The following is a 22,255-nucleotide window of genomic DNA, read 5'->3' on the forward strand; positions in this document are numbered from 1 at the left end:
AAGTTCTTATTTTCATTTGTCCAAATAAAGAAATATTCAAAAACTGAAAATCTACTTTCCTCTCACAATTCTGAACAATCAAAGCAAGTATTAATAAAAAAACACTCAGAATATGACAGATTTTGAACTTAATCTCATCTAGATTCACCTACTCAAGAAATTTGATGAGTTTTTGAGATTGGAAGAGTCAGGTCAAATCCACATCTCTATAAATTTGGAAGGCAGTGATTCTACAATTCAAAGTATAACTGCTTCATTTGGATATGATCATCAGGATACCACTGTGTGAGCACTAAACTTTCTTACATTGAATGAGATGAATACGAGGAAAACTGAACTAATTCTCTTCATGGGTCAAGCATATAACTAGAAATGGGATCTGTAAGTGCAGTCATGGAACTGCTGGAAATACCTCTTAACTTTCTGAAGGCCAAAACTTTTCTTTTTGCTAGCTCAAGTCTAAATTTAATACTATTTCAAACCCTGCTCCTCATATACATTTCATGGTTTTGAAACCATACTATTTTCATGCTGATACCTGTCTTTATGATTTCAGCTGCTTAAAGCAGAGACTGAAAGTGGAGCACCATACCAGTAAGTTGGTCATCAAGATGAAAGGATTGCATAAGGTTATATTATTCTCTTGAATTTCAAATTTCAAATTACATACAAATGAGAGAAAACAAAATACAAGAATTTAACAAGATAAATATTACCTCCTCATAGCAGGGCTATCGATACTCTCTAACAGCCTATACATAGAACAAAACCATTTTTTCATCTTTGAAGAACTTGAGCTTTTATCGCCTTTGGAAGTTAAATGCCTTAATGGAAAAGGCAAAGATAAATAAGAAAAGCACCGTAAACCCAACAATCACAGCTGCAACCACTCCCAGGAAATCATGTTTGAACCCAAAATAGTCATCCAAGTATTGTTTCACTGTTACATTTGTGCCAAGTAGTCTGTCTTCGATATCTCCATACTGTGATGTAACCAATCCATACAAAGTCCATGCAACTGGACATGCCCAATAATACCATCTCCACCACACAGGAATCCTCTGCATTCATCATGGAAGAAATGCAACAAAATGAGACAGTTTCATATCCATGTGCTAAATAAAGTTCCAATTTAAAGAATTATGGGTTGAGAGCACTAACAGTCCGTGGGATGATAAAACCTGAGAAGAGGTTCCATAATGCATAAAATGCTGCAGCAATGATGGCAGCAATATGTTGATTTGGTGTGGCAGCCACAGCCATCATGCCAAAAAAGGTGAAGTATAATAGGCTGAAGAACGTAAAAAAAATATACCAGAAGAACTTAGCAGTTGTCCATTCAAATCCAATCATTGCATAAACTATAGCACCATACACTACAGCTTGTGAAAAGACATATGGTATCTCAACTAAAGCCTGAAACAAGAGATGAATTTTGATTAATAAAACGCATAAAGCATTCGAGATATACAAAGTCTATAGGATAAGAAAACTTGTTACCTGTGCAAAGGCATATGGCATGGCTGAATACATTCCTGCAGCTCTTTCTCTGTAAAAGACTGTCCGTTCAACTACCACCACTGGCTGCACCGATTGGCCATTCTGAAACCCAAGGAAGATAACAGCAGCATACATAGAGCCCATTGCATTAGACAGATCTTGTTGCCTTGTTCTGCATTTTCCCATGTGAAGTAAAAATTGAAGTTGATATGGAGAAGCATACTGAGTTCTCAAAATTCTTAACTTACTTCAAATTACCTTTGGGTGCCGAGATCCCAGAACATTGTCCCAAACATCAAGGCTATGAAAGTTGTGAAGAAAAATCTCACTGCCGTGTATGGTGGATTGCGCCAGTATGACCAACGTTGTTTCCATAAGCATGCCATACATTGGGTGAAGAAGGACTGGGAGTATTGAGTAGGGAAATAGAGGTCCTTAGAACCAGGGGTAGGTTGGCTCAATTCTTTAATTAAATCTTTGTTATTCCTGAAACATATGCCACATTTTAGAAAAGGCTTCAACAACAAATTCAAGCTTGCATGATGAACTTTGAGATGGCTGTATATGACATTTTAATATCATAAAGCATTCAGATATCCTATATTTGAATCACCTGTATAGATCTGAGTTTTTGTAAATTTCAGTGAAATCCACCCCCAAAATTAATTCTTGTGCAGAAGTGGTAACTTCCAACATCCAAGTTGCAGGGTTATAACCATCTTTGATTTTACTCACTCCATCAATTCCCTAAATGAAAGCCAGTCACATGTATTGGTAAGCACTTTCTATGAATTAACTCAAAATAAAGTATTTTGCTTATAGCTTTTACTTTATCATGGCAGCATACCTCAAAATACTTTATCAGATGGGAAGAATGTCTACCCAGTGGTCCCACATATATCTCTTGTCCTCCACGCTTCAACAGGAGCAACTGCAAACGCATTTTGAATACGTCAGTACTTACATTCAGGAGAGCATAGAAGAGAATAAATCCTTTCTATCCATTAACATTTCCTACCTCATCAAAGGCTTCAAAGATGTCAATACTTGGCTGATGGATGGTGCACACAACTGTTCTTCCTGTGTCCACTGTGTTCCTGACTGTTCTCATAACAATTGCAGCAGCTCTTGCATCTAGCCCTGAAGTTGGCTCATCCATGAATATTATTGAGGGATTTGCCACAAGCTCAACTGCAATGGTCAGCCTCTTGCGCTGCTCGGTTGAGAGACCATTTACACCTGGCAACCCAACTAGTGCATCCCTCAATGGGGTCAGTTCCACGAGCTCCATGACTTCCTCAATGAACATCTGTAACCATTAGCAAGGATTACAAATTGTTTGAACCAGCACTTTTCCCCACAGTGAAGCTCAACCAAGTTTGAAAAATATGGAAACAACTCAAGAAAGTCTCACCATTCTGGTTTCAGCATCCACATCAGGAGACAACCGCAGCCAAGCTGAGTAGAGCAAGGACTCATGGATAGTAACATGAGGAGAGTGGATGTCATTCTGCTCACAGTATCCACAAATTCGAGCAAAAGTCTCTTGCTTCTTTGGGTAGCCAGAAATGCTGATGTTTCCCTCAATATATCCACCAGTTTTCCGACCAGCCAATACATCCATGAGAGTGGTTTTACCAGCACCACTAACACCCATCAGAGCTGTAAGAACACCTGGCCTGAAAGCACCACTCACCCCCTTCAGAAGATCCAATTTGTCTTCAAGGACACCCTGACTTTTCATTTCCTGGAAATTCAATTCAAACAACTTAGTTCTCATTTTTGGTTTATTAGTACAGTAACAACACTTCTATGCAGCTAAAATGTACATTATTTGCAAAAATATGAAGTTACCTCTGGCATGTCAACTGAGTATCTAATATCATCAAAGGTGATAGAATGTGGTGGGAATGGAAGAACCATCCCTTTTTTCTTGTTATGGTTAGCCTCAGCAATGGCTTCTTCTGTCACATATGAGAATGTAGATGAGATACTTCTCCCAATTTCCCCTCCCCTCTCTGCAAGTTAAGTTTAAATTTAGTGAGCCATATAACACATGCAGTTAAATGACAACATGTAAGAGTTTCATCACTTGTGGATGCAGTTTGGTCAACTGAGCCTTTTCTATGGGATGATAACTCGATCTTTCCTCCAGTTTTGGCATTGTCAGACTCTTCTGTTATCACAGCTTGAGGCTTCTCAAATGCTGCACAATTTGCACAAATCTTAATGCACCAACATCCAATATTTTAGGAGTTTCAATGCAGAGATGGTAAAGATACCCACGATTTAGGTAAGTGAGAGCCAGAGTGTAAAAGAAGTTGAAGACAAATATGAATCCAAGCAGTGCCCCGGCTCCTATCCAGCACCAGTGTGCCTCTGTGAAGAACCCACGAGACTTCAATACTGTGACTCCAAGGGATTCTGTTGAAGTGGTAGAAGCATTCTGAAAATTGGAAATACATTTAATCATCAGTTACTGACACAAATAAACACAAATATTTACATGGACGATTCAAGTAACTTACTTTGCTCCAACTTTCCCCAAGGAATTCATTTACCACTATTGCGTTCTGTGCATACATCAAAGGGGAAGACCAGTAAACCCAAATCCACCATTTCTTGATATTTTCTGCAGCATTGACCAAATACAAAAAGAAAACAAAATTCCATTATTAGGGTTTATGCACAAGAAGGTTCTACAATTCCTAAAAAAATCTTTCTTCCTTATACCTCGTGATAGGACAAAACCACCCAATGCAAAGAGTAAAAGTAATGCAAATGTCCCAAATGTGTTTGCAATAATCATGTTTCTACTAGCTGCTGCTATAAATCGAAATAATGAAGATGCCACCTGATTAAGAAGCAAGAGGAGAAGATACTGTCTAAACAACCTGCAATAAAAGATCTGTTCATTGAGCATCGATCATTTTGGAACAGAGAAAACATGTGAAACAAATCTGGACAAGTTTCAACATCATAACTTTTTAACTTTTACCTTCCCACATTTGGATCAAATCCAATGACATAATAAGTGATGAATACCCAAACACCAACTTCAATAAATGTGATGGGGATCTTGAGGAACCATGAGGGAAGAGCATATGCCCATGCAGGATAGAAAAGTAGGCCTCTTTGCTTGTAAAAGACAGGAAGTTTTACAATGGTCATGGCTAGTTCTGACATTCCATTAAACATGACAGTGATGACAATGAAGAACAAAGCGCCAGTGTAAATGTTTCCATCTTCTGTTGTGTTTTTGTGCATTTCAGTTCTTAGGAAGATTGTCATGCCAATCACTGCCATTATTGTGAGCTAAAAGCAGAAATAGACTTAATAAATTAGGATCACGTATAGAAAATTAAAAACCATCATTGTAAGTAACAACAGTAATAATACTCACTTGGGTGAGCTTGAAAATATAGACAAATGAGTTCCTCTTCATCAGCAAGTACTCCCTTGCAATGCAAGCATCCAACAGTTCCTTCTTTCTAACACCATACTTTTCGGTTTTCATAGCAGCTGGGTGGCTTTTGGTTTTGTCAAATGGAGTTGCAAGCTCATCTCCTAGTTTCCGTCCAATGTGAAATGACTGGAATGCCTCAGCAAATTCCTTGACTGTGACAAAACTGTAAGGCTCATCTTTACATATCCAATACTGCTCCTGATCTTTCCTAGATGTTACCTGTAATCAATTTTAAAATTCATGTTCTAGCTTGGGTTTTTCTAAAGAAGGGGAAAAAAATGAGAATATGCCAAAAGCTACAAAGCTATTAGCACTCACTTCTTGTAGGAAGTCTGCCACACCCTTCCTTTCAGGACATCTGAAGCCCATGGATTCAAAAAAGTCAAGAACGTCTTCACGAGGACCCTGATAAACAATCTGGCTATCAGAGAGGAGAATGATGTCATCAAAAAGATCGTAAGTCTCAGGTGCTGGCTGGAGGAGAGAGATGAGAGCTGTCCCTTTGAAAATGTGGATGTTTTGTCTGAGAGAATTCACGATTTGATAAGTCGTTGAGCTATCCAAGCCAGTAGAGATCTCATCCATGAACAGTGCCTTTGATGGTCCAACCAGCATCTCACCTATCATTCATATATTTTCAAATAGTTGAACTATATTAGATTAATGAAGGAAAAAATATCTTCTTCTTTTTTCTTTTTTTTCTTTTTTTTTCCTGTTAGGACACAAATTATCCTACCAGTTGTGACACGCTTCCTTTGTCCTCCAGAGATACCCCTTACCATTTCATCTCCTACCATGGTGTCTGCACAAACTTCTAGTCCCAGAATCTGTAAATTTAAGTGTAAATGAAAATAAACAAATTATGAGTTAGAATTGGATTTTCTTAGAAATCTGTATTCTATCGATGAAAGTTTTATGGTTATGATACCTTTAATGTATAATCAGTGATCACATTCTCCTTTTGCCCTTCAGCTACCACTGCCTGAAATGTTAGAAATCAATAATGAAAATCTCAACCACCATTAAAGCTAGTTTGGCTCATCAAGAAATTCCGTAGATAAGACCACAGAACATGAAGAAAACAAAGTCAATTTGCCTATCCATGTTAGAGATCAAAATTTTCATTCTAGAGAAGACAAGAGTCCATGTTCTCCACTAAAAACAAATAGCTCAAATTCTGCAGAACTGGTGAAAATTTCACAAAGTAGCTTCTGTCTCACCTTCATGAAGACATCGATATCAGGATCAGGCTTAATATTTGCTGCCTTCTCTCTTCTTGAGAGCTCTGCTAACATGTCTGCGAATAACAACTAAAAGAGTCAATATCCTGGCTTATGCAAATGTCATACAACTACATTCACAACCTTGAAAAACAAAGAAAATAAAAATGAAAGGCAATGGTTTAGACAAACCATATCGATCTCCAACACCCTGGCATCTTGCAGAGAAGGCCAAGGTTTCCCGTACAGTCATTTCTCCTATATGGGTATCGAGTTGACTTATGTAGGCAGCAGTTCTCTGGGGTACAAACTCATTCATGCCATGACCATTGTATGTCACGCTTCCCATAACCTAAAGAAGAAATTTCAGTTTCCAAATTGGATATGAGATTAAAGAGGTAAAGATTGAATATTCATCAAAGAACAAAAGCAATGATTTTTTTTTTTCCTTTCAACCTTTAGACTGGAATCAAGCTTTCCCGACAAAGCCAATAAGAGAGTGGTCTTTCCAGAACTTGGAGGACCCAAAAGCAATGTCATTCTGCAGAAAAAATAAAATAAATAAATAAAAATAAAAATAAATAAATAAAGCTAAAAAAATTGAGTATGGATCTTCAGGAGATTCTAAATTTGAGAAAGGAAAAATCCATTTGTTTTCCAAACAATTTTTTAGAAATAAATTCATATTCTCACCTTCGAGGTTTGATGATTCCGCTAACATCATGAAGAATAGTGAATTTCTTCTTTCTACTTGGAAGAATCCGAAGGGTGTTCAAGATATCCTTTAAAACAGAAAGAAAAATTATAATCTAAAAACAAACTTACCCAAGAGAATATTTATTGCTTGGCTAGTGAGCTGTATTTGCATTTTAGCTACCTCAATTTGATTAAAAGCAGAATTAATGAATGAAGGCAAAGCTCTGCTTCCTACATAAGCTTCTGCATCAATGGTAAGATGCTCAAATCTAACTTCAATTTCGGGAAGATCAATTCCAACTCTGAAAAATGGAAGAGAAGTGAAAATCCATTATTAAGAAGTCAAAGGATGATGATGTTTGGTTGCGATGAAAATATAGGAAACATGAAAACCTATTATTAAAAAGTCAAAGTAAGATGCTGTTTGGTTGCGAAGAAAATGTAGGAAACACCATCGGATCGGGCATATTTAAGGTGAATTCTTTCTTATCCACTGTTTTCACTTTTCAATGTTCAAAAGGCGGCAAGGAACGCAAGAAAAGAGAAATCGCACCTATCAATACGATTCTTGAGCTTCAACAAGAACTTCTCATTGTCCTCATCGGCGATTTTCACCAAACGCTCCACTAAATTTTTCCTTTCCTGAAGCCCAAGGTTGTGTATATCAACTTCATTGGCCTCACCCTCTGATCCCATCAGCAAACCTTTCCTCAACCGATTGTAGGTGGGAAGTTTCTCGAGGGCGGCCCATTTCAAAGCTTCCTCATCATCTTCATCCCCTGAAGTTCGGGAGAAAACCTCCGCACCAGAGTTCCTCCATATGGAAGAACTGTCCTTCCTTAAACTACCACTGGCTCTATAAATTTCAGCCGTTGCCATTGCAACACGAAACGAGGAACCCTCCCTGCAAAACTAACCAAACCCACTAAAACCCAGAAACCTTTCCTACAAATTAGAGGGGAAAAAAAACCCAAATTTGGAGCTCTGGAGCTGAAAAAGCTCAAAATCAGAGATGGGTCGCCTCCACCCTTTCCTCTATGCGTGCAATTCCGTCTCTTTGCATTGCTAAAACTTTGTTCCATGTTGGAAAAATGTGAAGAATGGAAGGTTTATATATTGATTGGAAGGACAGAAAATGAGGCTGCTCAGAAGTTTGAAAACCGTTTATTTTCCACTGACTTCATCTAGAAAAATTGGCGGGGAAAATCGAATCTAGAAGAGGCTATGAAATTACGAATGTCTCCATTTTTTACTCTTTAAATTCTTATTTTTACATTTTCTTCAGCCTTCGAGCACATTGTTTGTTGTAAAGAAATGTAAATTGTTAAATGTTGTCTACCTGCCGCGGCCTGTTTGGCAAGAACGGTTTTTTGTTATTGAAATCAAAAAACACAAAAAAAAAATTATTTAGGAAAGAGGATGTGTTTTTGTTTTTTTTTTGTTTTTTTTTTTTTTTTTGTGTTTTCCATGTTCTCAAAAACCACTTTTTTTTAAAACAATAAAAAAAATATATTTTCATTATTTTTTCAATAAAATAAATTATTTTTCGTATTTTCTTTTTCTTCTTTTTGTGTTTTCCTATATGCTTTTTATGTTTCCACAAAGGTGAGCTCCACCTTCACCCTCACCCACATACCCTTTCTTATTTCTTAAATTATTGAAATTAATATGCTTACACATTAACTTTCAAACATGTTTTTTGTATTACTTATTCTAAAAAACTTTTTTATTAATTCAATAAAACATGTTTTTTTATAAAAAAAAAAAAAAAACAAAAATTGTTTTCCAAAACAGTTTTCAAAAATAGCAACCAAACAAACCTTAACTTTTAGGTTTTGCTCAAATCCCCCTTAATTGCAAATGTAATTTTTTGTGGTTAAAAAAATGAGGGAAAAGTAGGATTGATTTACTAATATGAAAATACACGAAAAACAAACCTCAAATTTTTTAAATCATTAGTATCTTCGTTTATTTAAAAATAATTTTAAATACATATATTTTTTAATGAGTCATCTAATTATTCCCTAATATATTTATTGTCATGTCATTAATATTAAGTGATAGATAGATTCTTTCACATCAATGTTTATCTTCCTTTTAGATTTATTATTATTATTATTATTTTATTTGGGATTTTTTTTTCACTGCTTTTATCATTCATACTCTTCAAACTATCTCACTTTTATGAGATGTTTATGAAAAAAAAAATGTCTTAACTTTTACTAAGGTGTTTGTTTTTGGGAAAGAAAAAAAACTCAAATAATAATAATTGTGGGATGCTCACATAACCATTACTAAGTATAAAACATCATACTTCCAAGGCTCAAAAACTAGTAATCATTAACATTAAAGACGGTAAAAGTGCAATCAAATGTATAATAAAAGCACTGAGAAGACATTACCTTTGAGCCTAAATAAATAGTCATTATTCATAAAAAAAAGAAGGTATGTTGCCACTTTTTCAAAAAATCTCTTGCTCAAGTTTTTTACATCTGACTTAAGCTTTGAAAGGGTGTATCTGAAAAATTCATCCAAACATTCTTTTGTGCAAGTGCAATCATCGTCTACATCATGTGGAGGCTAGCTAGATACTTCATTATTGGTCATGCACCAACAATAATGATAATAAATCTAAAAAAACATTTATGTGGACAAAGTCTAGTTGTCAATTAACATTGATGACATGACAAGTAACAATGACATTTTAAGGGATAATTAAATGACTAATTAAAATAGCATGTATTTCAATTTTTTTTAAAATAAATAAAGATAATATTGATTTAAAAAATTTAAGTTTTTTTTTTCCATATATTTTCATATTAGTAAGTCAAAACTCAATTCCCTTAAAATTAAATTCAAATTCTTATTATTCAAGGCATTACATTAGTTTGGATTTATCAAATATTAAATAACATATAAATTAATATTAATCATAAATTCCCCTCCCTTATTCCTTCCCCCTCTCTCTCCTCTCCCCTCTCTCTTCCCCAACCTCGCATCCCAATTGCACCCCTTTTTGAATTTTTTTTCCCAACCCCTTACCCACGTAAACTTCTTTTTTTTCTTTTCATTTCTTTTATTTTTTCACACTCAATTATTTTTCATATTCTTCTTATATTTTAAAACAAAATAATTTCTTTAAATAATAAATTATAAAATGATTTTATTATAATCAATGTTTTTTAAAGTTTGCAAAAATACACCATCACTTTATTCACACTCCTCTAGGGTGATTACCATAGGTTGGATTAACTTAATATTTCTAATAATTTTTAAAATATCAAAATCAAGCCCTAGATAACTCACCATTAAAAAAAATATTTAAGAAGTTATAGAAAGTTCCTGTTAATATATTTTTATGGTATATAGTAGAATTTAAATAAAATTAATTCCAAAATTTTTTTAAAATTAAAAAAAATCATTTATAAAAGTTATTAACCATTAATAATTGATAGTGGTTGTATTATACAAAAAAAAAAAAAAAAAGGTTGTGTCAGTCTTGTCATTGATATTCATAATTGATAATATCATATATTAAAAATTATTAACCATTAATAATAAATCAACACTGATTGTCAATTATTTAGACCATTTTTACGAAAAAAAAAATAGTTTTTTAAATTAATATACCAAAAATAGTTTTAGAAGCATATAGAGAAGATTGAGAATAAAATTTGAGTTTTGCGGTGTTGTTGTTTTAGTGTTTTAAGTTTTAAAACTTGAGTCAAGTGATTATTCTTTGCTCTGTTTGGTTGAGAAAAATAGAAGAAGATTGAGAATGAAACTTGAGTTTCATGGTTATTGCTTTGGTGTTTGAAGTTTTGAAACTCGAGAGCTAAATGGTTGTGCTAGTATATATCTTTTTTTGTACGGATTATAACCAAAGCATGGTGAACACACTTGTGCACACATCCAAGAAAAAAAAAAAATATATATATATATATATATATATATATATATATATATATCAAATTTGAATAACTGAATAATGAAATTGTATTTATCATACAAAGATAATGAACAAACTATGTAAAGGGTATACAAGGCAAATCATGGATTTTAAACAGCTATGCAAGACCGTTACATTGACTATATAGGAACAATGAACTAACTATATAAAAAGTATACAAAATAGGACATGAATTTTGAACAACCATACAATACAATTGCATTCGCTTTGTAAGGCCAATGAACTAATTATAAAAGCAATGTATTGTTTACAACTTATTTTTATCCCTCGCCCAAATACCTCAAAGGTTTATGACAATAAAAAGAAAAAAAAGTGTTAATTTTCTTTTTCAAAATTTAAAAAATCAAATAAATATAAAAATAGATTTTTATTTTTTAAAGATAAAATTAAAAATGGAAGAAAATATGATAAATTTAATTTTTTACCTTCAAGTTAATTTGTAAATATTTTTAAAATAAATAGGAAAATTAAAATATTTCAATTGATTTTTAAGATAAAATTTGAAAACAAAAAATAACAATAACTTTCATATAAAATATAAAACTTTTAGATACTTAAACCAAAAAGGTAATGGTAATAAAAAATAAAAAAAAAGTGAGGTTTTAAAATTTTATCCCATCTCAAAGTCAAAAATTTTTAAAAGTAATTTTTAAGGATATAAAACAAGCCTATATTTTTTATATAAGAATTTTCATTTTTTTAAGTTATAAAAATTATTCTCAATTTCTTTTTTTAAAAATAATGACCAAGAAATATATTTAAAAGAAACCTTATATTGAAAAAATTTTAAATGCCTAATAATTAAAAAAAAAATCTAAATTTAAAAATAATAATTTAAGTTATAAAATTATAAATCGTATATGGAACTTCTTCCCATTAAATAATTGCTTACTTAATTATCCCACATGTGATTTTCTAAAAACCCAATTAAGGGTATTTTGGGCATTTTTGGCTCACAAAATGTTGGTACGTCCTTCATAGTAATTTGGAGACCTGCTCTTTAGGGTCATTATCACCTTCAAGGCTTCGATCACCCCTCGATCATAGCCGGCTGTAGGTGCAATTTGGTCTCTTCTCAATTTATTAATCACACAGGACAAAGTCCAAAATCAAATATATTCTAAAAAATAGGTGGATTCTTGGCATGTGTATCAGGAATTTTACTTTTCATATGGAAAGTGGAGATTGCCTAAATGGAACGCGTGATTGACTTTAAGTCCAAAAAATAATAATAAATAAATAATGAAAAATAAGGCAATTGCCTGCCTAAATATTGAATGATAAAAATAAATAATAAATAAATAAATAAATAATGAAAAATAAGGCAATTGCCTGCCTAAATATTGAATGATAAAAATAAAATATTTTGTCACATCTATGGAAAGTTGACTTTGACAATTACACGGTAGAATAGGTCAAGCCCACTAGATTTCAGGAAAGTAGTAAGTAAAAAAAAAAAAAAAATGATATTCTACTATTTTATTGAGCATAAAAAATATAAAATAAATTCAAATATAATTAAAATCAAATTTATGTATTTTAAAATTATTTAATTTTTATATAAAATAGATAAAAAAATTAAATAAAATTTAAAAATATATAAAAATAATTTATTGAGTTTAAATAATTTTTCTCATTATTTTATTTCTGGAATTTCCTCAAATTTTTTAAAATCCAAATGCTATATAGAAAGTTGACTTTGACAATTACATGATAGAATAGGTCAAGCCCACTAGATTTCAGGAAAGTAGTAAGTAAAAAAGAAAAAAATGATATTCTAGTATTTTATTGAGCATAAAAAATATAAAATAAATTCAAATATAATTAAAATTAAATTTATGTATTTTAAAATTATTTAATTTTTATATAGAATAGTTAAAAAAAATTAAATAAAATTTAAAAATATATAAAAGTAATTTATTGAGTTTAAATAATTTTTCTCATTATTATTTTTTTTTTTTTTGGAATTTCCTCAAAATTTTCAAATCCAAATGCTCTATGGAAAGTTGACTTTGACAATTACATGATAGAATAGGTCAAGCCCACTAGATTTCAGGAAAGTAGTAAGTAAAAAAAAAAAATATGATATTCTAGTATTTTATTGAGCATAAATAATATAAAATAAATTCAAATATAATTAAAATTAAATTTATGTATTTTAAAATTATTTAATTTTTATATAGAATAGTTGAAAAAATTAAATAAAATTTAAAAATATATAAAAATAATTTATTGAGTTTAAATCATTTTTCTCATTATTTTATTTCCAGAATTTCCTCAAATTTTTCAAAATCCAAATGCTCTATGGAAAGTGACTTTGACAATTACATGATAGAATAGGTCAAGCCCATTAGATTTCAGGAAAGTAGTAAGTAAAAAATAAAAAATAAAATAAAAAAAATTATATTCTAGTATTTTATTGAGCATAGAAAATATAAAATAAATTCAAATATAATTAAAATTAAATTTATATATTTTAAAATTATTTAATTTTTATATATAACATTTAAAAATTTTTAATTTAATTTAAAAATATATAAAATAATTTATTGAGTTTAAATAATTTTTCTCATTATTTTATTTCCTCAAATGTTTCAAAGTCCAAATGCTTGGTTAAGCTTTTTGAAAGCGAATATAATAATAATAATAACTTATTGAACTTTCCTAGTATCATCTTCCTTAAAGTGCAAATGCTCCAACTCCCACTTTCAAATTTATTATTACAAAATTTGAAATTTTGGTTTATTTAAATTTAAATACAGAAGAGGTCGATAATGGCTCCTAATACATGAAATATGCATATCCCACCATTTTTTACCCTTCAAATTCTTATATTAACACTTTCCCCATTCTTAATTTCTAGCTTTTCTATGTCTTATATGGGTATATCAGGCTATGTCATTTAAGATCGACAATTTTGTTCTATTCATTTTAGCTTAAAAGTGACCAAGAATATGCTCAATATTAAACCTCTCTCATGTTAGTAGCTTCAACAAGATAGGAGTTCTTGATGGAACATCTATGGTCCGGGAGACATGATAGACAACCCATATGACTAGTTCACATAATTATGAATCTTCTATTCAAATATTTTGATATTTGACTCCCTTTTCCACAATCATAGCTGTACTTGTGAATGAAAAAATCAAGGCCATCAAAGCCTCCTTCTTGATGGTTAAAGCAAGAAAAAGAAACAGTGAATCTTAATGTGATGTTTCAAGGAACCCACTTTTCAACGAGGCGGCCTGAATTTATGGGGCTTAGTTCACTGGAAGTTCTTATTTTTCTTGAGCCAGATAATGAAAGATTTGATATATATCTAGAAATTCAAAATCTTCTTGTCTTCACGCTTTCTGATCAAAGCAAGTATTAATAAAGAAAACAATCAGAACATGACAGATGTTGAACTTAATATTGTCTAGATTCACCGAGTCGATGAGGTTTTGAGCTTTGAAGAGTCAGGTCAAATCCACATGTCTGGAAATTTGGAAGGCAGTGATTCTACAATTCAAAGTTGTATATCCACATGTCTGGATCTGATCAGCAGGATACCAATGAATGAGCTCCAAGTTTAAGTAACTACTTTTCTTCATGGGTCAAGCATGGAACTGAGAAATACCTCTGAACTTTCTGAAGAAGGCCAAAACTTCCCTTTCTGCTAGCTCAAGTCTAAATTCAAGAGTGTTGCAAAGCCTGCTCCTGATACACACTTGTTGGTTTTGAAACCATACTATTTTCATGTTGTTACCGTGTCTTAATGTCTTCAGCTACTTAAAGCAGAGACTGAAAGTGGAGCACCATACTAGTAAGCAGGCAATCAAGATGAAAGAATTGCTTAAGGTTACATTATTGTAATGAATTTTAACTTACATAAAATTGGGAGAAAACAAAATACAAGAATTTAACTAGTATTATCTGCTCATTGCAGGGCTATGGATACTCTCTAACAGCCTATACATAGAACAAAACCATTTTGTTCATCTTACAACCAAATGTTGAACTGAGAATGTTACATATACATTAACCAACCATCTTTGAAGAACTCGTGCTTTTACCGCCTTTGGAAGTTAAATGCCTTAATGGCAAAGGCAAAGATAAATAAGAAAAGTATTGTAAACCCAACAATCACAGCTGCAACCACTCCTAGAAAATCATGTTCGAATCCAAAATAGTCATTCAAGTATTGTTCCACTGTGTCACCTGTGTCCTCAAATCTGTCCTGTATATCTCCAAACTGCGATGTAACCAATCCATACAAAGTCCATGCAACTGGACATATCCAATAGTACCATCTCCACCACACCGGAATTCTCTGTATTCATCAAGGAAGAAATGCAACAATATGAGTCATTTCTATATCCATGTGCTAAAGATAGTTGCAATTTAGAGAATAACGAGTTGAGAGAACTTACGGTTCGAGGAACTATAAAACCTGAAAATAGGTTCCATAATCCATAAAATGCTGCAGCAACGATGGCAGCAATATGTTGATTTGGTGTGGCAGCCACAGCCATCATGCCATAAAAGGTGAAGTACAGTAAGGTGAAGAACATGAAGAACAGATACCAGAAGAACTTAGCAGCTGTCCATTCAAATCCAATCATTGCATAAACTATAACACCATACACCACAGCTTGTGCAAAGACATATGGTATCTCAACTAGAGCCTGAAACAAGAGATGAAATTTGATTAATAAAACCCATAAAGTGTTAGAGATAGACAGCCCATAGCATAAGAAAACTAGTTACCTGTGCAAAGGCATATGGCATAGCTGAATACATTCCTGCAGCTCTTTCTCTGTAAAAGACTGTCCGTTCAACTGCAACGACTGGCTGCACCGATGAGGAATTTTGAACCCCAAGGAAGAGAACAGCAGCATACATAGAACCCATTGCATTACTCAAATCTTGTTGTTTTTTCCTGCATTTTACCATGTGAAGTATGAATTAAAGTTGATACAGAGAAACATACTGAGTTCTCAAAATCCTGTACTGGGTTCAAATTACCTTTTGGTGCCGAGATCCCAGAACATTGTCCCAAATATCAAGGCTATGAAAGTTGTGAAGAAAAATCTCACTGCCGTGTATGGTGGATTGCGCCAATATGACCTACGCTGTTTCCATAAGCATGCCATACATTGGATGAAGAAGGACTGGGAGTATTGAGTAGGGAAATAGAGGTCCTTTGAACCAGGGGCAGGTTGGCTCAATTCTTTAATTAAATCTTTGTTTCTCCTGAAACATATGCCACATCAGAAAAGGCTTCAATAACCAATTCAAGCTTGCATGATGAACATTGAGATGCGTATACATGACATTTCAATATCATAATGCTTTCAGATAACCTATAGTTGAATCACCTGTATAGGTCCGAATTTTTGTATATTTCAGTGAAATCCACCCCCAACAAGAATTCTTGTGCCGAAGTGGTAACTTCCAGCATCCAAGTTGCAGGGTTATAACCATCTTTGATTTTACTCACTCCTTCAATTCCCTTAATGATAGCAAGTCACATGTATTAGTAAGCACTTGATATGAATTAACTCAAACTAAAGTATTTGCTGCTTATAGCTTTTACTTTATCATGGCAGCTTACCTCAAAATACTTTATCAGATGAGAAGAATGTCTACCCAGTGGTCCCACATATATCTCTTGTCCTCCTCGCTTCAGCAGGAGCAACTGCAAATCCATTTTAAATATTTCAGTACTTACATGCAAAGCTCATAGAAGGGAAACTATAAATTCTTTCTATCCATGAACATTTCCTACCTCATCAAAGGCTTCAAAGATGTCAATACTTGGCTGATGGATGGTGCACACAACTGTTCTTCCTGTGTCCACTGTGTTCCTGACTGTTCTCATAACAATTGCAGCAGCTCTTGCATCTAGCCCTGAAGTTGGCTCATCCATGAATATTATTGAGGGATTTGCCACAAGCTCAACTGCAATGGTCAGCCTCTTGCGCTGCTCGGTTGAGAGACCATTTACACCTGGCAACCCAACTAGTGCATCCCTCAATGGGGTCAGTTCCACGAGCTCCATGACTTCCTCAATGAACATCTGTAACCATTACCAAAGATTAGAAATTGTTTAAAAAAACAATGCAAAGCCATAGCAGAGATGGTAAAAAAATTGACACTGCTTGCGACTCTTTTCAGTTAGCAGGTTGTGAACAAGTTTCTCTAGTCTTATTAAACAGATCAGTTAATGGTTGCAAATGCTCAATAACACCTATTAGCATGCATGAACTTCACCAACTTGTATTCCAGGTCAACCAAATTTGAACCAGCACCTTTCCCCAGGGTGAAGGTCAAGCCAAACTTGAACCTGATCTAAGCTCAACCAAGTTTGAAAATCAATTCTAGGGCTTTACTTGTTCAGAGCACTCAATTGAATAAGACAAATGTGGAAAGAACTCAGGAAGCCCTCACCTTTCTAGTTTTAGAATCCACATCAGCAGGCAACCTCAGCCAAGCAGAGTAGAGCAAGGACTCATGGATAGTAACATGAGGAGAGTGGATGTCATTCTGCTCACAGTATCCAGAAATTCGAGCAAAAGTCTCTTGCTTCTTTGGGTAGCCAGAAATAGAAATGTTACCCTCAATATATCCACCAGTTTTCCGACCAGCCAGTACATCCATGAGAGTGGTTTTACCAGCACCGCTAACACCCATCAGAGCTGTAAGAACACCAGGCCTGAAAGCACCACTCACCCCCTTTAGAAGCTCCAATCTGTCTTCAAGGACACCTTGACTTTTCATTTCCTACAAATTCAATTCAAACAACTTAGTTCTCATTTTTGGTTTATTAGTGCTGCTAAAGCATGTACATTATTTGCATTAACATGGAGTTACCTCTGGCATGTCAACTGAGTATCTAATATCATCAAAGGTGATAGAAAGTGGTTGGAATGGAAGAACCATTCCTTTTTTGTTGTTACGTCTAGCCTCAGCAATGGCTTCTGCCCTCACAGATGAGGATGTGGATGAGATGCTTCTCCCAATTTCGTCTCTCCTCTCTGCATGTTAAGTTTAAAATTAGTGAGCCATGTAAAACATGTGGTTAAATGACAAGAACAAAGGCACACATGCACCATGAATGAGTTTCATCACCTGTGGATGCAGTTTGGTCAATCGAGCCTTGTCTATGGGATGATAACTCGATCTTTCCTCCAGTTTTGGAATTGTCAGACTCTTCTGTTATAACAGCTTGAGGCTTCTCAAATGCTGCACAATTTGCACAAATCTTAGTACACTAAACTCCAATATTTTAGGATTTTCAACACAGAGAATGTAAGGATACCCACCATTTAGGTAAGTGAGAGCCACAGTGTAACAGATGTTGAAGACTAAAATGAATCCAAGCAGTGCCCCAGCTCCTATCCAGTACCAGTATGCCTCTGTGAAGAACCCGCGAGACTTCAATACTGCTACTCCAAGGGATTCTGTTGAATCGGTTGAAGAATTCTGAAAAATGGAAATACATTCAATCATCAGTTACTGACACAAATAAACACAAATATTCACATGAAACATTCATAAACTTACTTTGCTCCAACTCTTCCCAAGGAATTCATTTACCACTATTGCGTTCTGTGCATACATCAGAGGGGAAGACCAGTAACCCCAAATCCACCATTTCTTGACATTTTCTACAGCAATGACCAAATACAAGAAGGAAACAAAAATTCATTATTAGGGTTTATGAACAAGAAGGTCCTAGTTTCCTAAAAAAATCTTTCCTCCTTATACCTCGTGACAGGACAAAACCACCCAATGCAAAGAGCAAAAGTAATGAAAATGACCCAAATGTGTTTGCAACAATCATGTTTCTACCAGCTGCTGCAATAAATCGAAACAATGCAGATGCCATCTGATTAACAAGCACGAGGAGAAGATATTGTTTAAACAACCTGCAATAAGAAGATTTGTTTATTGAGCAATGATCATTTTGGAACAAAGAAAACATTTGAAACAAATCTGGACATGTTTCTTTTACCTTCCCACATTTGGATCAAATCCAATGACATAATAAGACATGAACACCCAAACAGCAACTTCAACAAATGTGATGGGGATCTTGAGGATCCATGAGGGGAGAGCATATGCCCATGCAGGGTAGAATAGTAGGCCTCTTTGCTTGTAAAAGACAGGAAGTTTTGCAATGGTCATGGCAAGTTCTGACATTCCATTAAACATGATCATGATAACAGTGAAGAACAAAGCACCCGTGTAAATGCTTCCATCATCTGTTGAATTTTTGTGCATCTCAGTTCTTAGGAAGATTGTCATGGAAATTGCTGCCATTATTATGAGCTAAAAGAAGAAACAAAAATAATAAATTACGATCAAATGTACAAAATTAAAAGCCATTGTTATAAGTAACAACAATAATAATACTCACTTGGGTGAGCTTGAAAATATAGACAAATGAATTCCTCTTCATCAGCAAGTACTCTCTTGAAATGCAAGCATCCAACAGTTCCTTCTTTCTAACACCATATTTTTCAGTTTTCAAAGCAGCTGGGTGGCTTTTGGTCTTGTCGAATGGAGTTGCAAGCTCATGTCCTAGTTTCCGTCCAATGTGAAATGACTGGAATGCCTCAGCAAATTCCTTGACTGTGACAAAACTATAAGGCTCATCTTTACGTGCCCAATACTGCTGCTGATCTTTCCTAGATGTTACCTGTAATCAATTTTAAAATTCATGTTCTAGCTTGATTTTTTCTAAAGAAGGAAAAAAAAAAAGAGAAGATGCCTAAAGGTACAAAACTATTAGCACTCACTTCTTGTAGGAAGTCTGCCACACCCTTCCTTTCAGGACATCTGAACCCCATGGATTCAAAAAAGTCAAGAACGTCTTCACGAGGACCCTGATAAACAATCTGGCTATCAGAGAGGAGAATGATGTCATCAAAAAGATCGTAAGTCTCAGGTGCTGGCTGGAGGAGAGAGATGAGAGCAGTCCCATTGAGAATGTGGATGGTTTGCCTGAGAGAATTCACGATTTGATAAGTTGTCGAGCTATCCAAGCCAGTAGAGATCTCATCCATGAACAGTGCCTTCGATGGTCCAACCAGCATCTCCCCTATCATTCATATATTTCACAGTTGAATTAACTTAAATTAATGAACGAAAAATTCTAATTTATTTTATTTGGTTGGAAACCAAATTATCCTACCAGTTGTGACACGCTTCCTTTGTCCTCCAGAGATACCCCTTATCATTTGATCCCCTACCAAGGTGTCTGCACAGACTTCTAGTCCCAGAATCTGTAAATTTAAGTGTAAATCAAAATAAACAAATTATGACTTAGAATTGGGTTTTCTCAGAAATCTGCATTATCATTGAAAGTTCTATGGTTATGATACCTTCAGTGTATAGTCAGTGATCACATTCTCCTTCTGGCCTTCCGTTGCCACTGCCTGAAATATTAAAAACCAATAATGTAAATCTCACTCACCATCAAACCAATGAGTACCTTAAGAAATTCCAAGGATAAAAGATTTTGCTCTGCAGAACTGGTTAAAATTTCACTCAAAGTAGCTTCTGTCTCTCACCTTCATGAAGACATCGATATCAGGATCAGGCTTAATATTTGCTGCCTTCTCTCTTCTTGAGAGCTCTGCTAACATGTCTGCGAATAGCCAACTAAAAGTCAACCTCCTGGCTTATGCAAATTTCATATAACTAAATTCACAAGCTTCAAAAACAAAGAAAATAAAAGTAAAAGGCAATGAATGGTTTAGACCAACCATATCGATCTCCAACACCCTGGCATCTTGCAGAGAAGGCCAAGGTTTCCCGTACAGTCATTTCTCCTATATGGGTATCATGTTGGCTGATGTAGGTTGCAGTTCTCTGGGGTACAAATTCATTCATGCCATGACCATTGTATGTCACCTTTCCCGTAACCTAAAGAAGGAATTTCAGTTTCCAAATTGGATATGAGATTAAACAGCTAAAAATTGAATATTCATTAAAGAACAAAAGCAATAATTTTTTTTTTTTTTTCATTCAACCTTTAGACTGGAATCAAGCTTTCCGGACAAAGCCAATAACAGAGTGGTCTTTCCAGAACTTGGAGGACCCAAAAGCAATGTCATTCTGCAGAAAAAAAATATGCACAAAAGATTGAGTATGGATCTTCAGGATATTCTAAATTGGAGAAAGTAAAAAAATCCATTTGATATATATATCAATTAATTTTTTTACAAAAAAAAAAAATCATATTCTCACCTTCGAGGTTTGATGATTCCACTAACATCGTGAAGAATAGTGAGTTTCTTCTTTCTACTCGGAAGAATCCGAAGAGTGTTCAAGATATCCTTTAAAACAGAAAGAAAAATTATAATCTAAAAACAAACTTTCCCAAGAGAGTATTTATTGCTTAGCTAGTGATCTGTATTTGCATTTTAGTTACCTCAATTTGATTAAAAGCAGAATAAATGAATGAAGGCAAAGCTCTGCTTCCTACATGAGCTTCTGCATCAATGGTAAGATGCTCAAATCTAACTTCAATTTCGGGAAGATCAATCCCAACTCTGAAAAATGAAATAGACATGCAAACCCATTACTAAAAAGTCAGAGGAAGATGTTTGGTTGTGAAGAAAATGCAGGACTATCAGTCACATTTAAGGTGAATTCTTTCTTTTCCGCTGTTTTCAATGTTAAAAAAGAAAAAGAAAAACGGCAAGAAACGCAAGAGAAGAGGAGAATCGCACCTATCTATGCGATTCCTGAGCTTCAACAAGAACTTCTCATTGTCCTCTTCGGCAATTTTCACCAACCGCTCCACTAAATTCTTCTTTTCCTGAAACCCAAGGTTGTGTATATCAACTTCACTGGCCTCACCCGCCGAACCCATCAGCAAGCCTTTCCTCATCCGATTGTAGGTGGGAAGTTTCTCGAGGGCGGCCCATTTCAGAGCTTCCTCATCATCTTCATCCCTTGAAGAACGGGAGAAAACCTCCTCACCAGAGTTCCTCCATATGGAAGAACCGTCCTTCCTTAAACTACCACCGGCTCTATAAATTTCACCCGTTGCCATTGCAACACGAAACGAGGAACCCTACTGCAAAACCCACCAAAACCCAGAAACCTTTCCTACAAATTAGGGAGAAGAAACCCAAATTTTGAACTCTAGAGCTGAAAAGCTCAAAATAAGAGATGGTTCCCCTCCCGCTTTTCCCTGTGCATGCAATTGATTCCGTCTCTCTGTATTGCTAAAACCTTGTTGTATGTTGGAAAAACACGAAGAATGGAAGGTTTATATACTGATTGGAAGAACAGAAAAAACGAGGTGACCCATAATTTTCAAGACTGCTTATTATTATTATTATTATTTGTGATTTTCTCTTTGGAAAATTGGCGGGTAAAATTGAATATAGCCGAGGCTACTAC

The 22,255-nt window shown here is 34.2% G+C and overlaps 2 protein-coding genes across 2 annotated transcripts; both read right to left on the minus strand.

Moving 5' to 3' along the window:
* Window positions 1–606: 606 nt before the first annotated feature.
* Window positions 607–7,977, minus strand: LOC117922165 (pleiotropic drug resistance protein 1-like). The gene is made up of 24 exons (XM_034840200.1): window positions 7,436–7,977; window positions 7,064–7,184; window positions 6,880–6,968; window positions 6,643–6,727; window positions 6,379–6,538; window positions 6,187–6,263; window positions 5,895–5,948; window positions 5,703–5,793; window positions 5,285–5,586; window positions 4,904–5,185; window positions 4,499–4,815; window positions 4,234–4,394; window positions 4,029–4,132; window positions 3,787–3,946; window positions 3,593–3,706; window positions 3,355–3,518; window positions 2,915–3,247; window positions 2,519–2,809; window positions 2,348–2,431; window positions 2,114–2,247; window positions 1,759–1,986; window positions 1,501–1,672; window positions 1,162–1,416; window positions 607–1,061 (listed from the first exon to the last, which is right to left on the minus strand). Exons 1-24 carry the CDS (start codon window positions 7,759–7,761, stop codon window positions 801–803), a joined length of 4,365 nt encoding a protein of 1,454 aa, XP_034696091.1. The 5' UTR covers window positions 7,762–7,977; the 3' UTR covers window positions 607–800.
* A 6,197-nt stretch (window positions 7,978–14,174) lies between these two features.
* LOC117922168 (pleiotropic drug resistance protein 1-like) lies at window positions 14,175–22,099 on the minus strand. The gene is made up of 24 exons (XM_034840202.1): window positions 21,577–22,099; window positions 21,276–21,396; window positions 21,092–21,180; window positions 20,875–20,959; window positions 20,608–20,767; window positions 20,413–20,489; window positions 20,224–20,277; window positions 20,034–20,124; window positions 19,639–19,940; window positions 19,257–19,538; window positions 18,852–19,168; window positions 18,605–18,765; window positions 18,401–18,504; window positions 18,160–18,319; window positions 17,966–18,079; window positions 17,708–17,871; window positions 17,285–17,617; window positions 16,623–16,913; window positions 16,449–16,532; window positions 16,213–16,346; window positions 15,860–16,087; window positions 15,602–15,773; window positions 15,265–15,519; window positions 14,175–15,164 (listed from the first exon to the last, which is right to left on the minus strand). The coding sequence occupies exons 1-24, from the start codon at window positions 21,900–21,902 to the stop codon at window positions 14,904–14,906; spliced, it is 4,365 nt and encodes a 1,454-aa protein (XP_034696093.1). The 5' UTR covers window positions 21,903–22,099; the 3' UTR covers window positions 14,175–14,903.
* Between the last annotated feature and the right edge of the window lie 156 nt (window positions 22,100–22,255).

This window comes from Vitis riparia, chromosome 9, assembly GCF_004353265.1.
Source record: "Vitis riparia cultivar Riparia Gloire de Montpellier isolate 1030 chromosome 9, EGFV_Vit.rip_1.0, whole genome shotgun sequence".
In the NCBI taxonomy this organism is placed as follows: Eukaryota; Viridiplantae; Streptophyta; class Magnoliopsida; order Vitales; family Vitaceae; genus Vitis; species Vitis riparia.

Bases quoted from the DNA above. Each gene is read 5' to 3' on its own strand.
- LOC117922165 (XM_034840200.1), bottom strand. From the start codon at position 7,761: ATGGCAACGGCTGAAATTTATAGAGCCAGTGGTAGTTTAAGGAAGGAC. The intron at 5,794-5,894 runs GTATCATAACCA...TTAAATTTACAG, and splicing joins TCACTGATTATACATTAAAG to ATTCTGGGACTAGAAGTTTG. The intron at 5,186-5,284 runs GTGAGTGCTAAT...AATTGATTACAG, and splicing joins TGGCAGACTTCCTACAAGAA to GTAACATCTAGGAAAGATCA.
- LOC117922168 (XM_034840202.1), bottom strand. From the start codon at position 21,902: ATGGCAACGGGTGAAATTTATAGAGCCGGTGGTAGTTTAAGGAAGGAC. The intron at 18,766-18,851 runs GTAAAAGAAACA...TTCTTATTGCAG, and splicing joins TTTGATCCAAATGTGGGAAG to GTTGTTTAAACAATATCTTC. The intron at 17,872-17,965 runs GTGATGAAACTC...CTTAACATGCAG, and splicing joins TGACCAAACTGCATCCACAG to AGAGGAGAGACGAAATTGGG.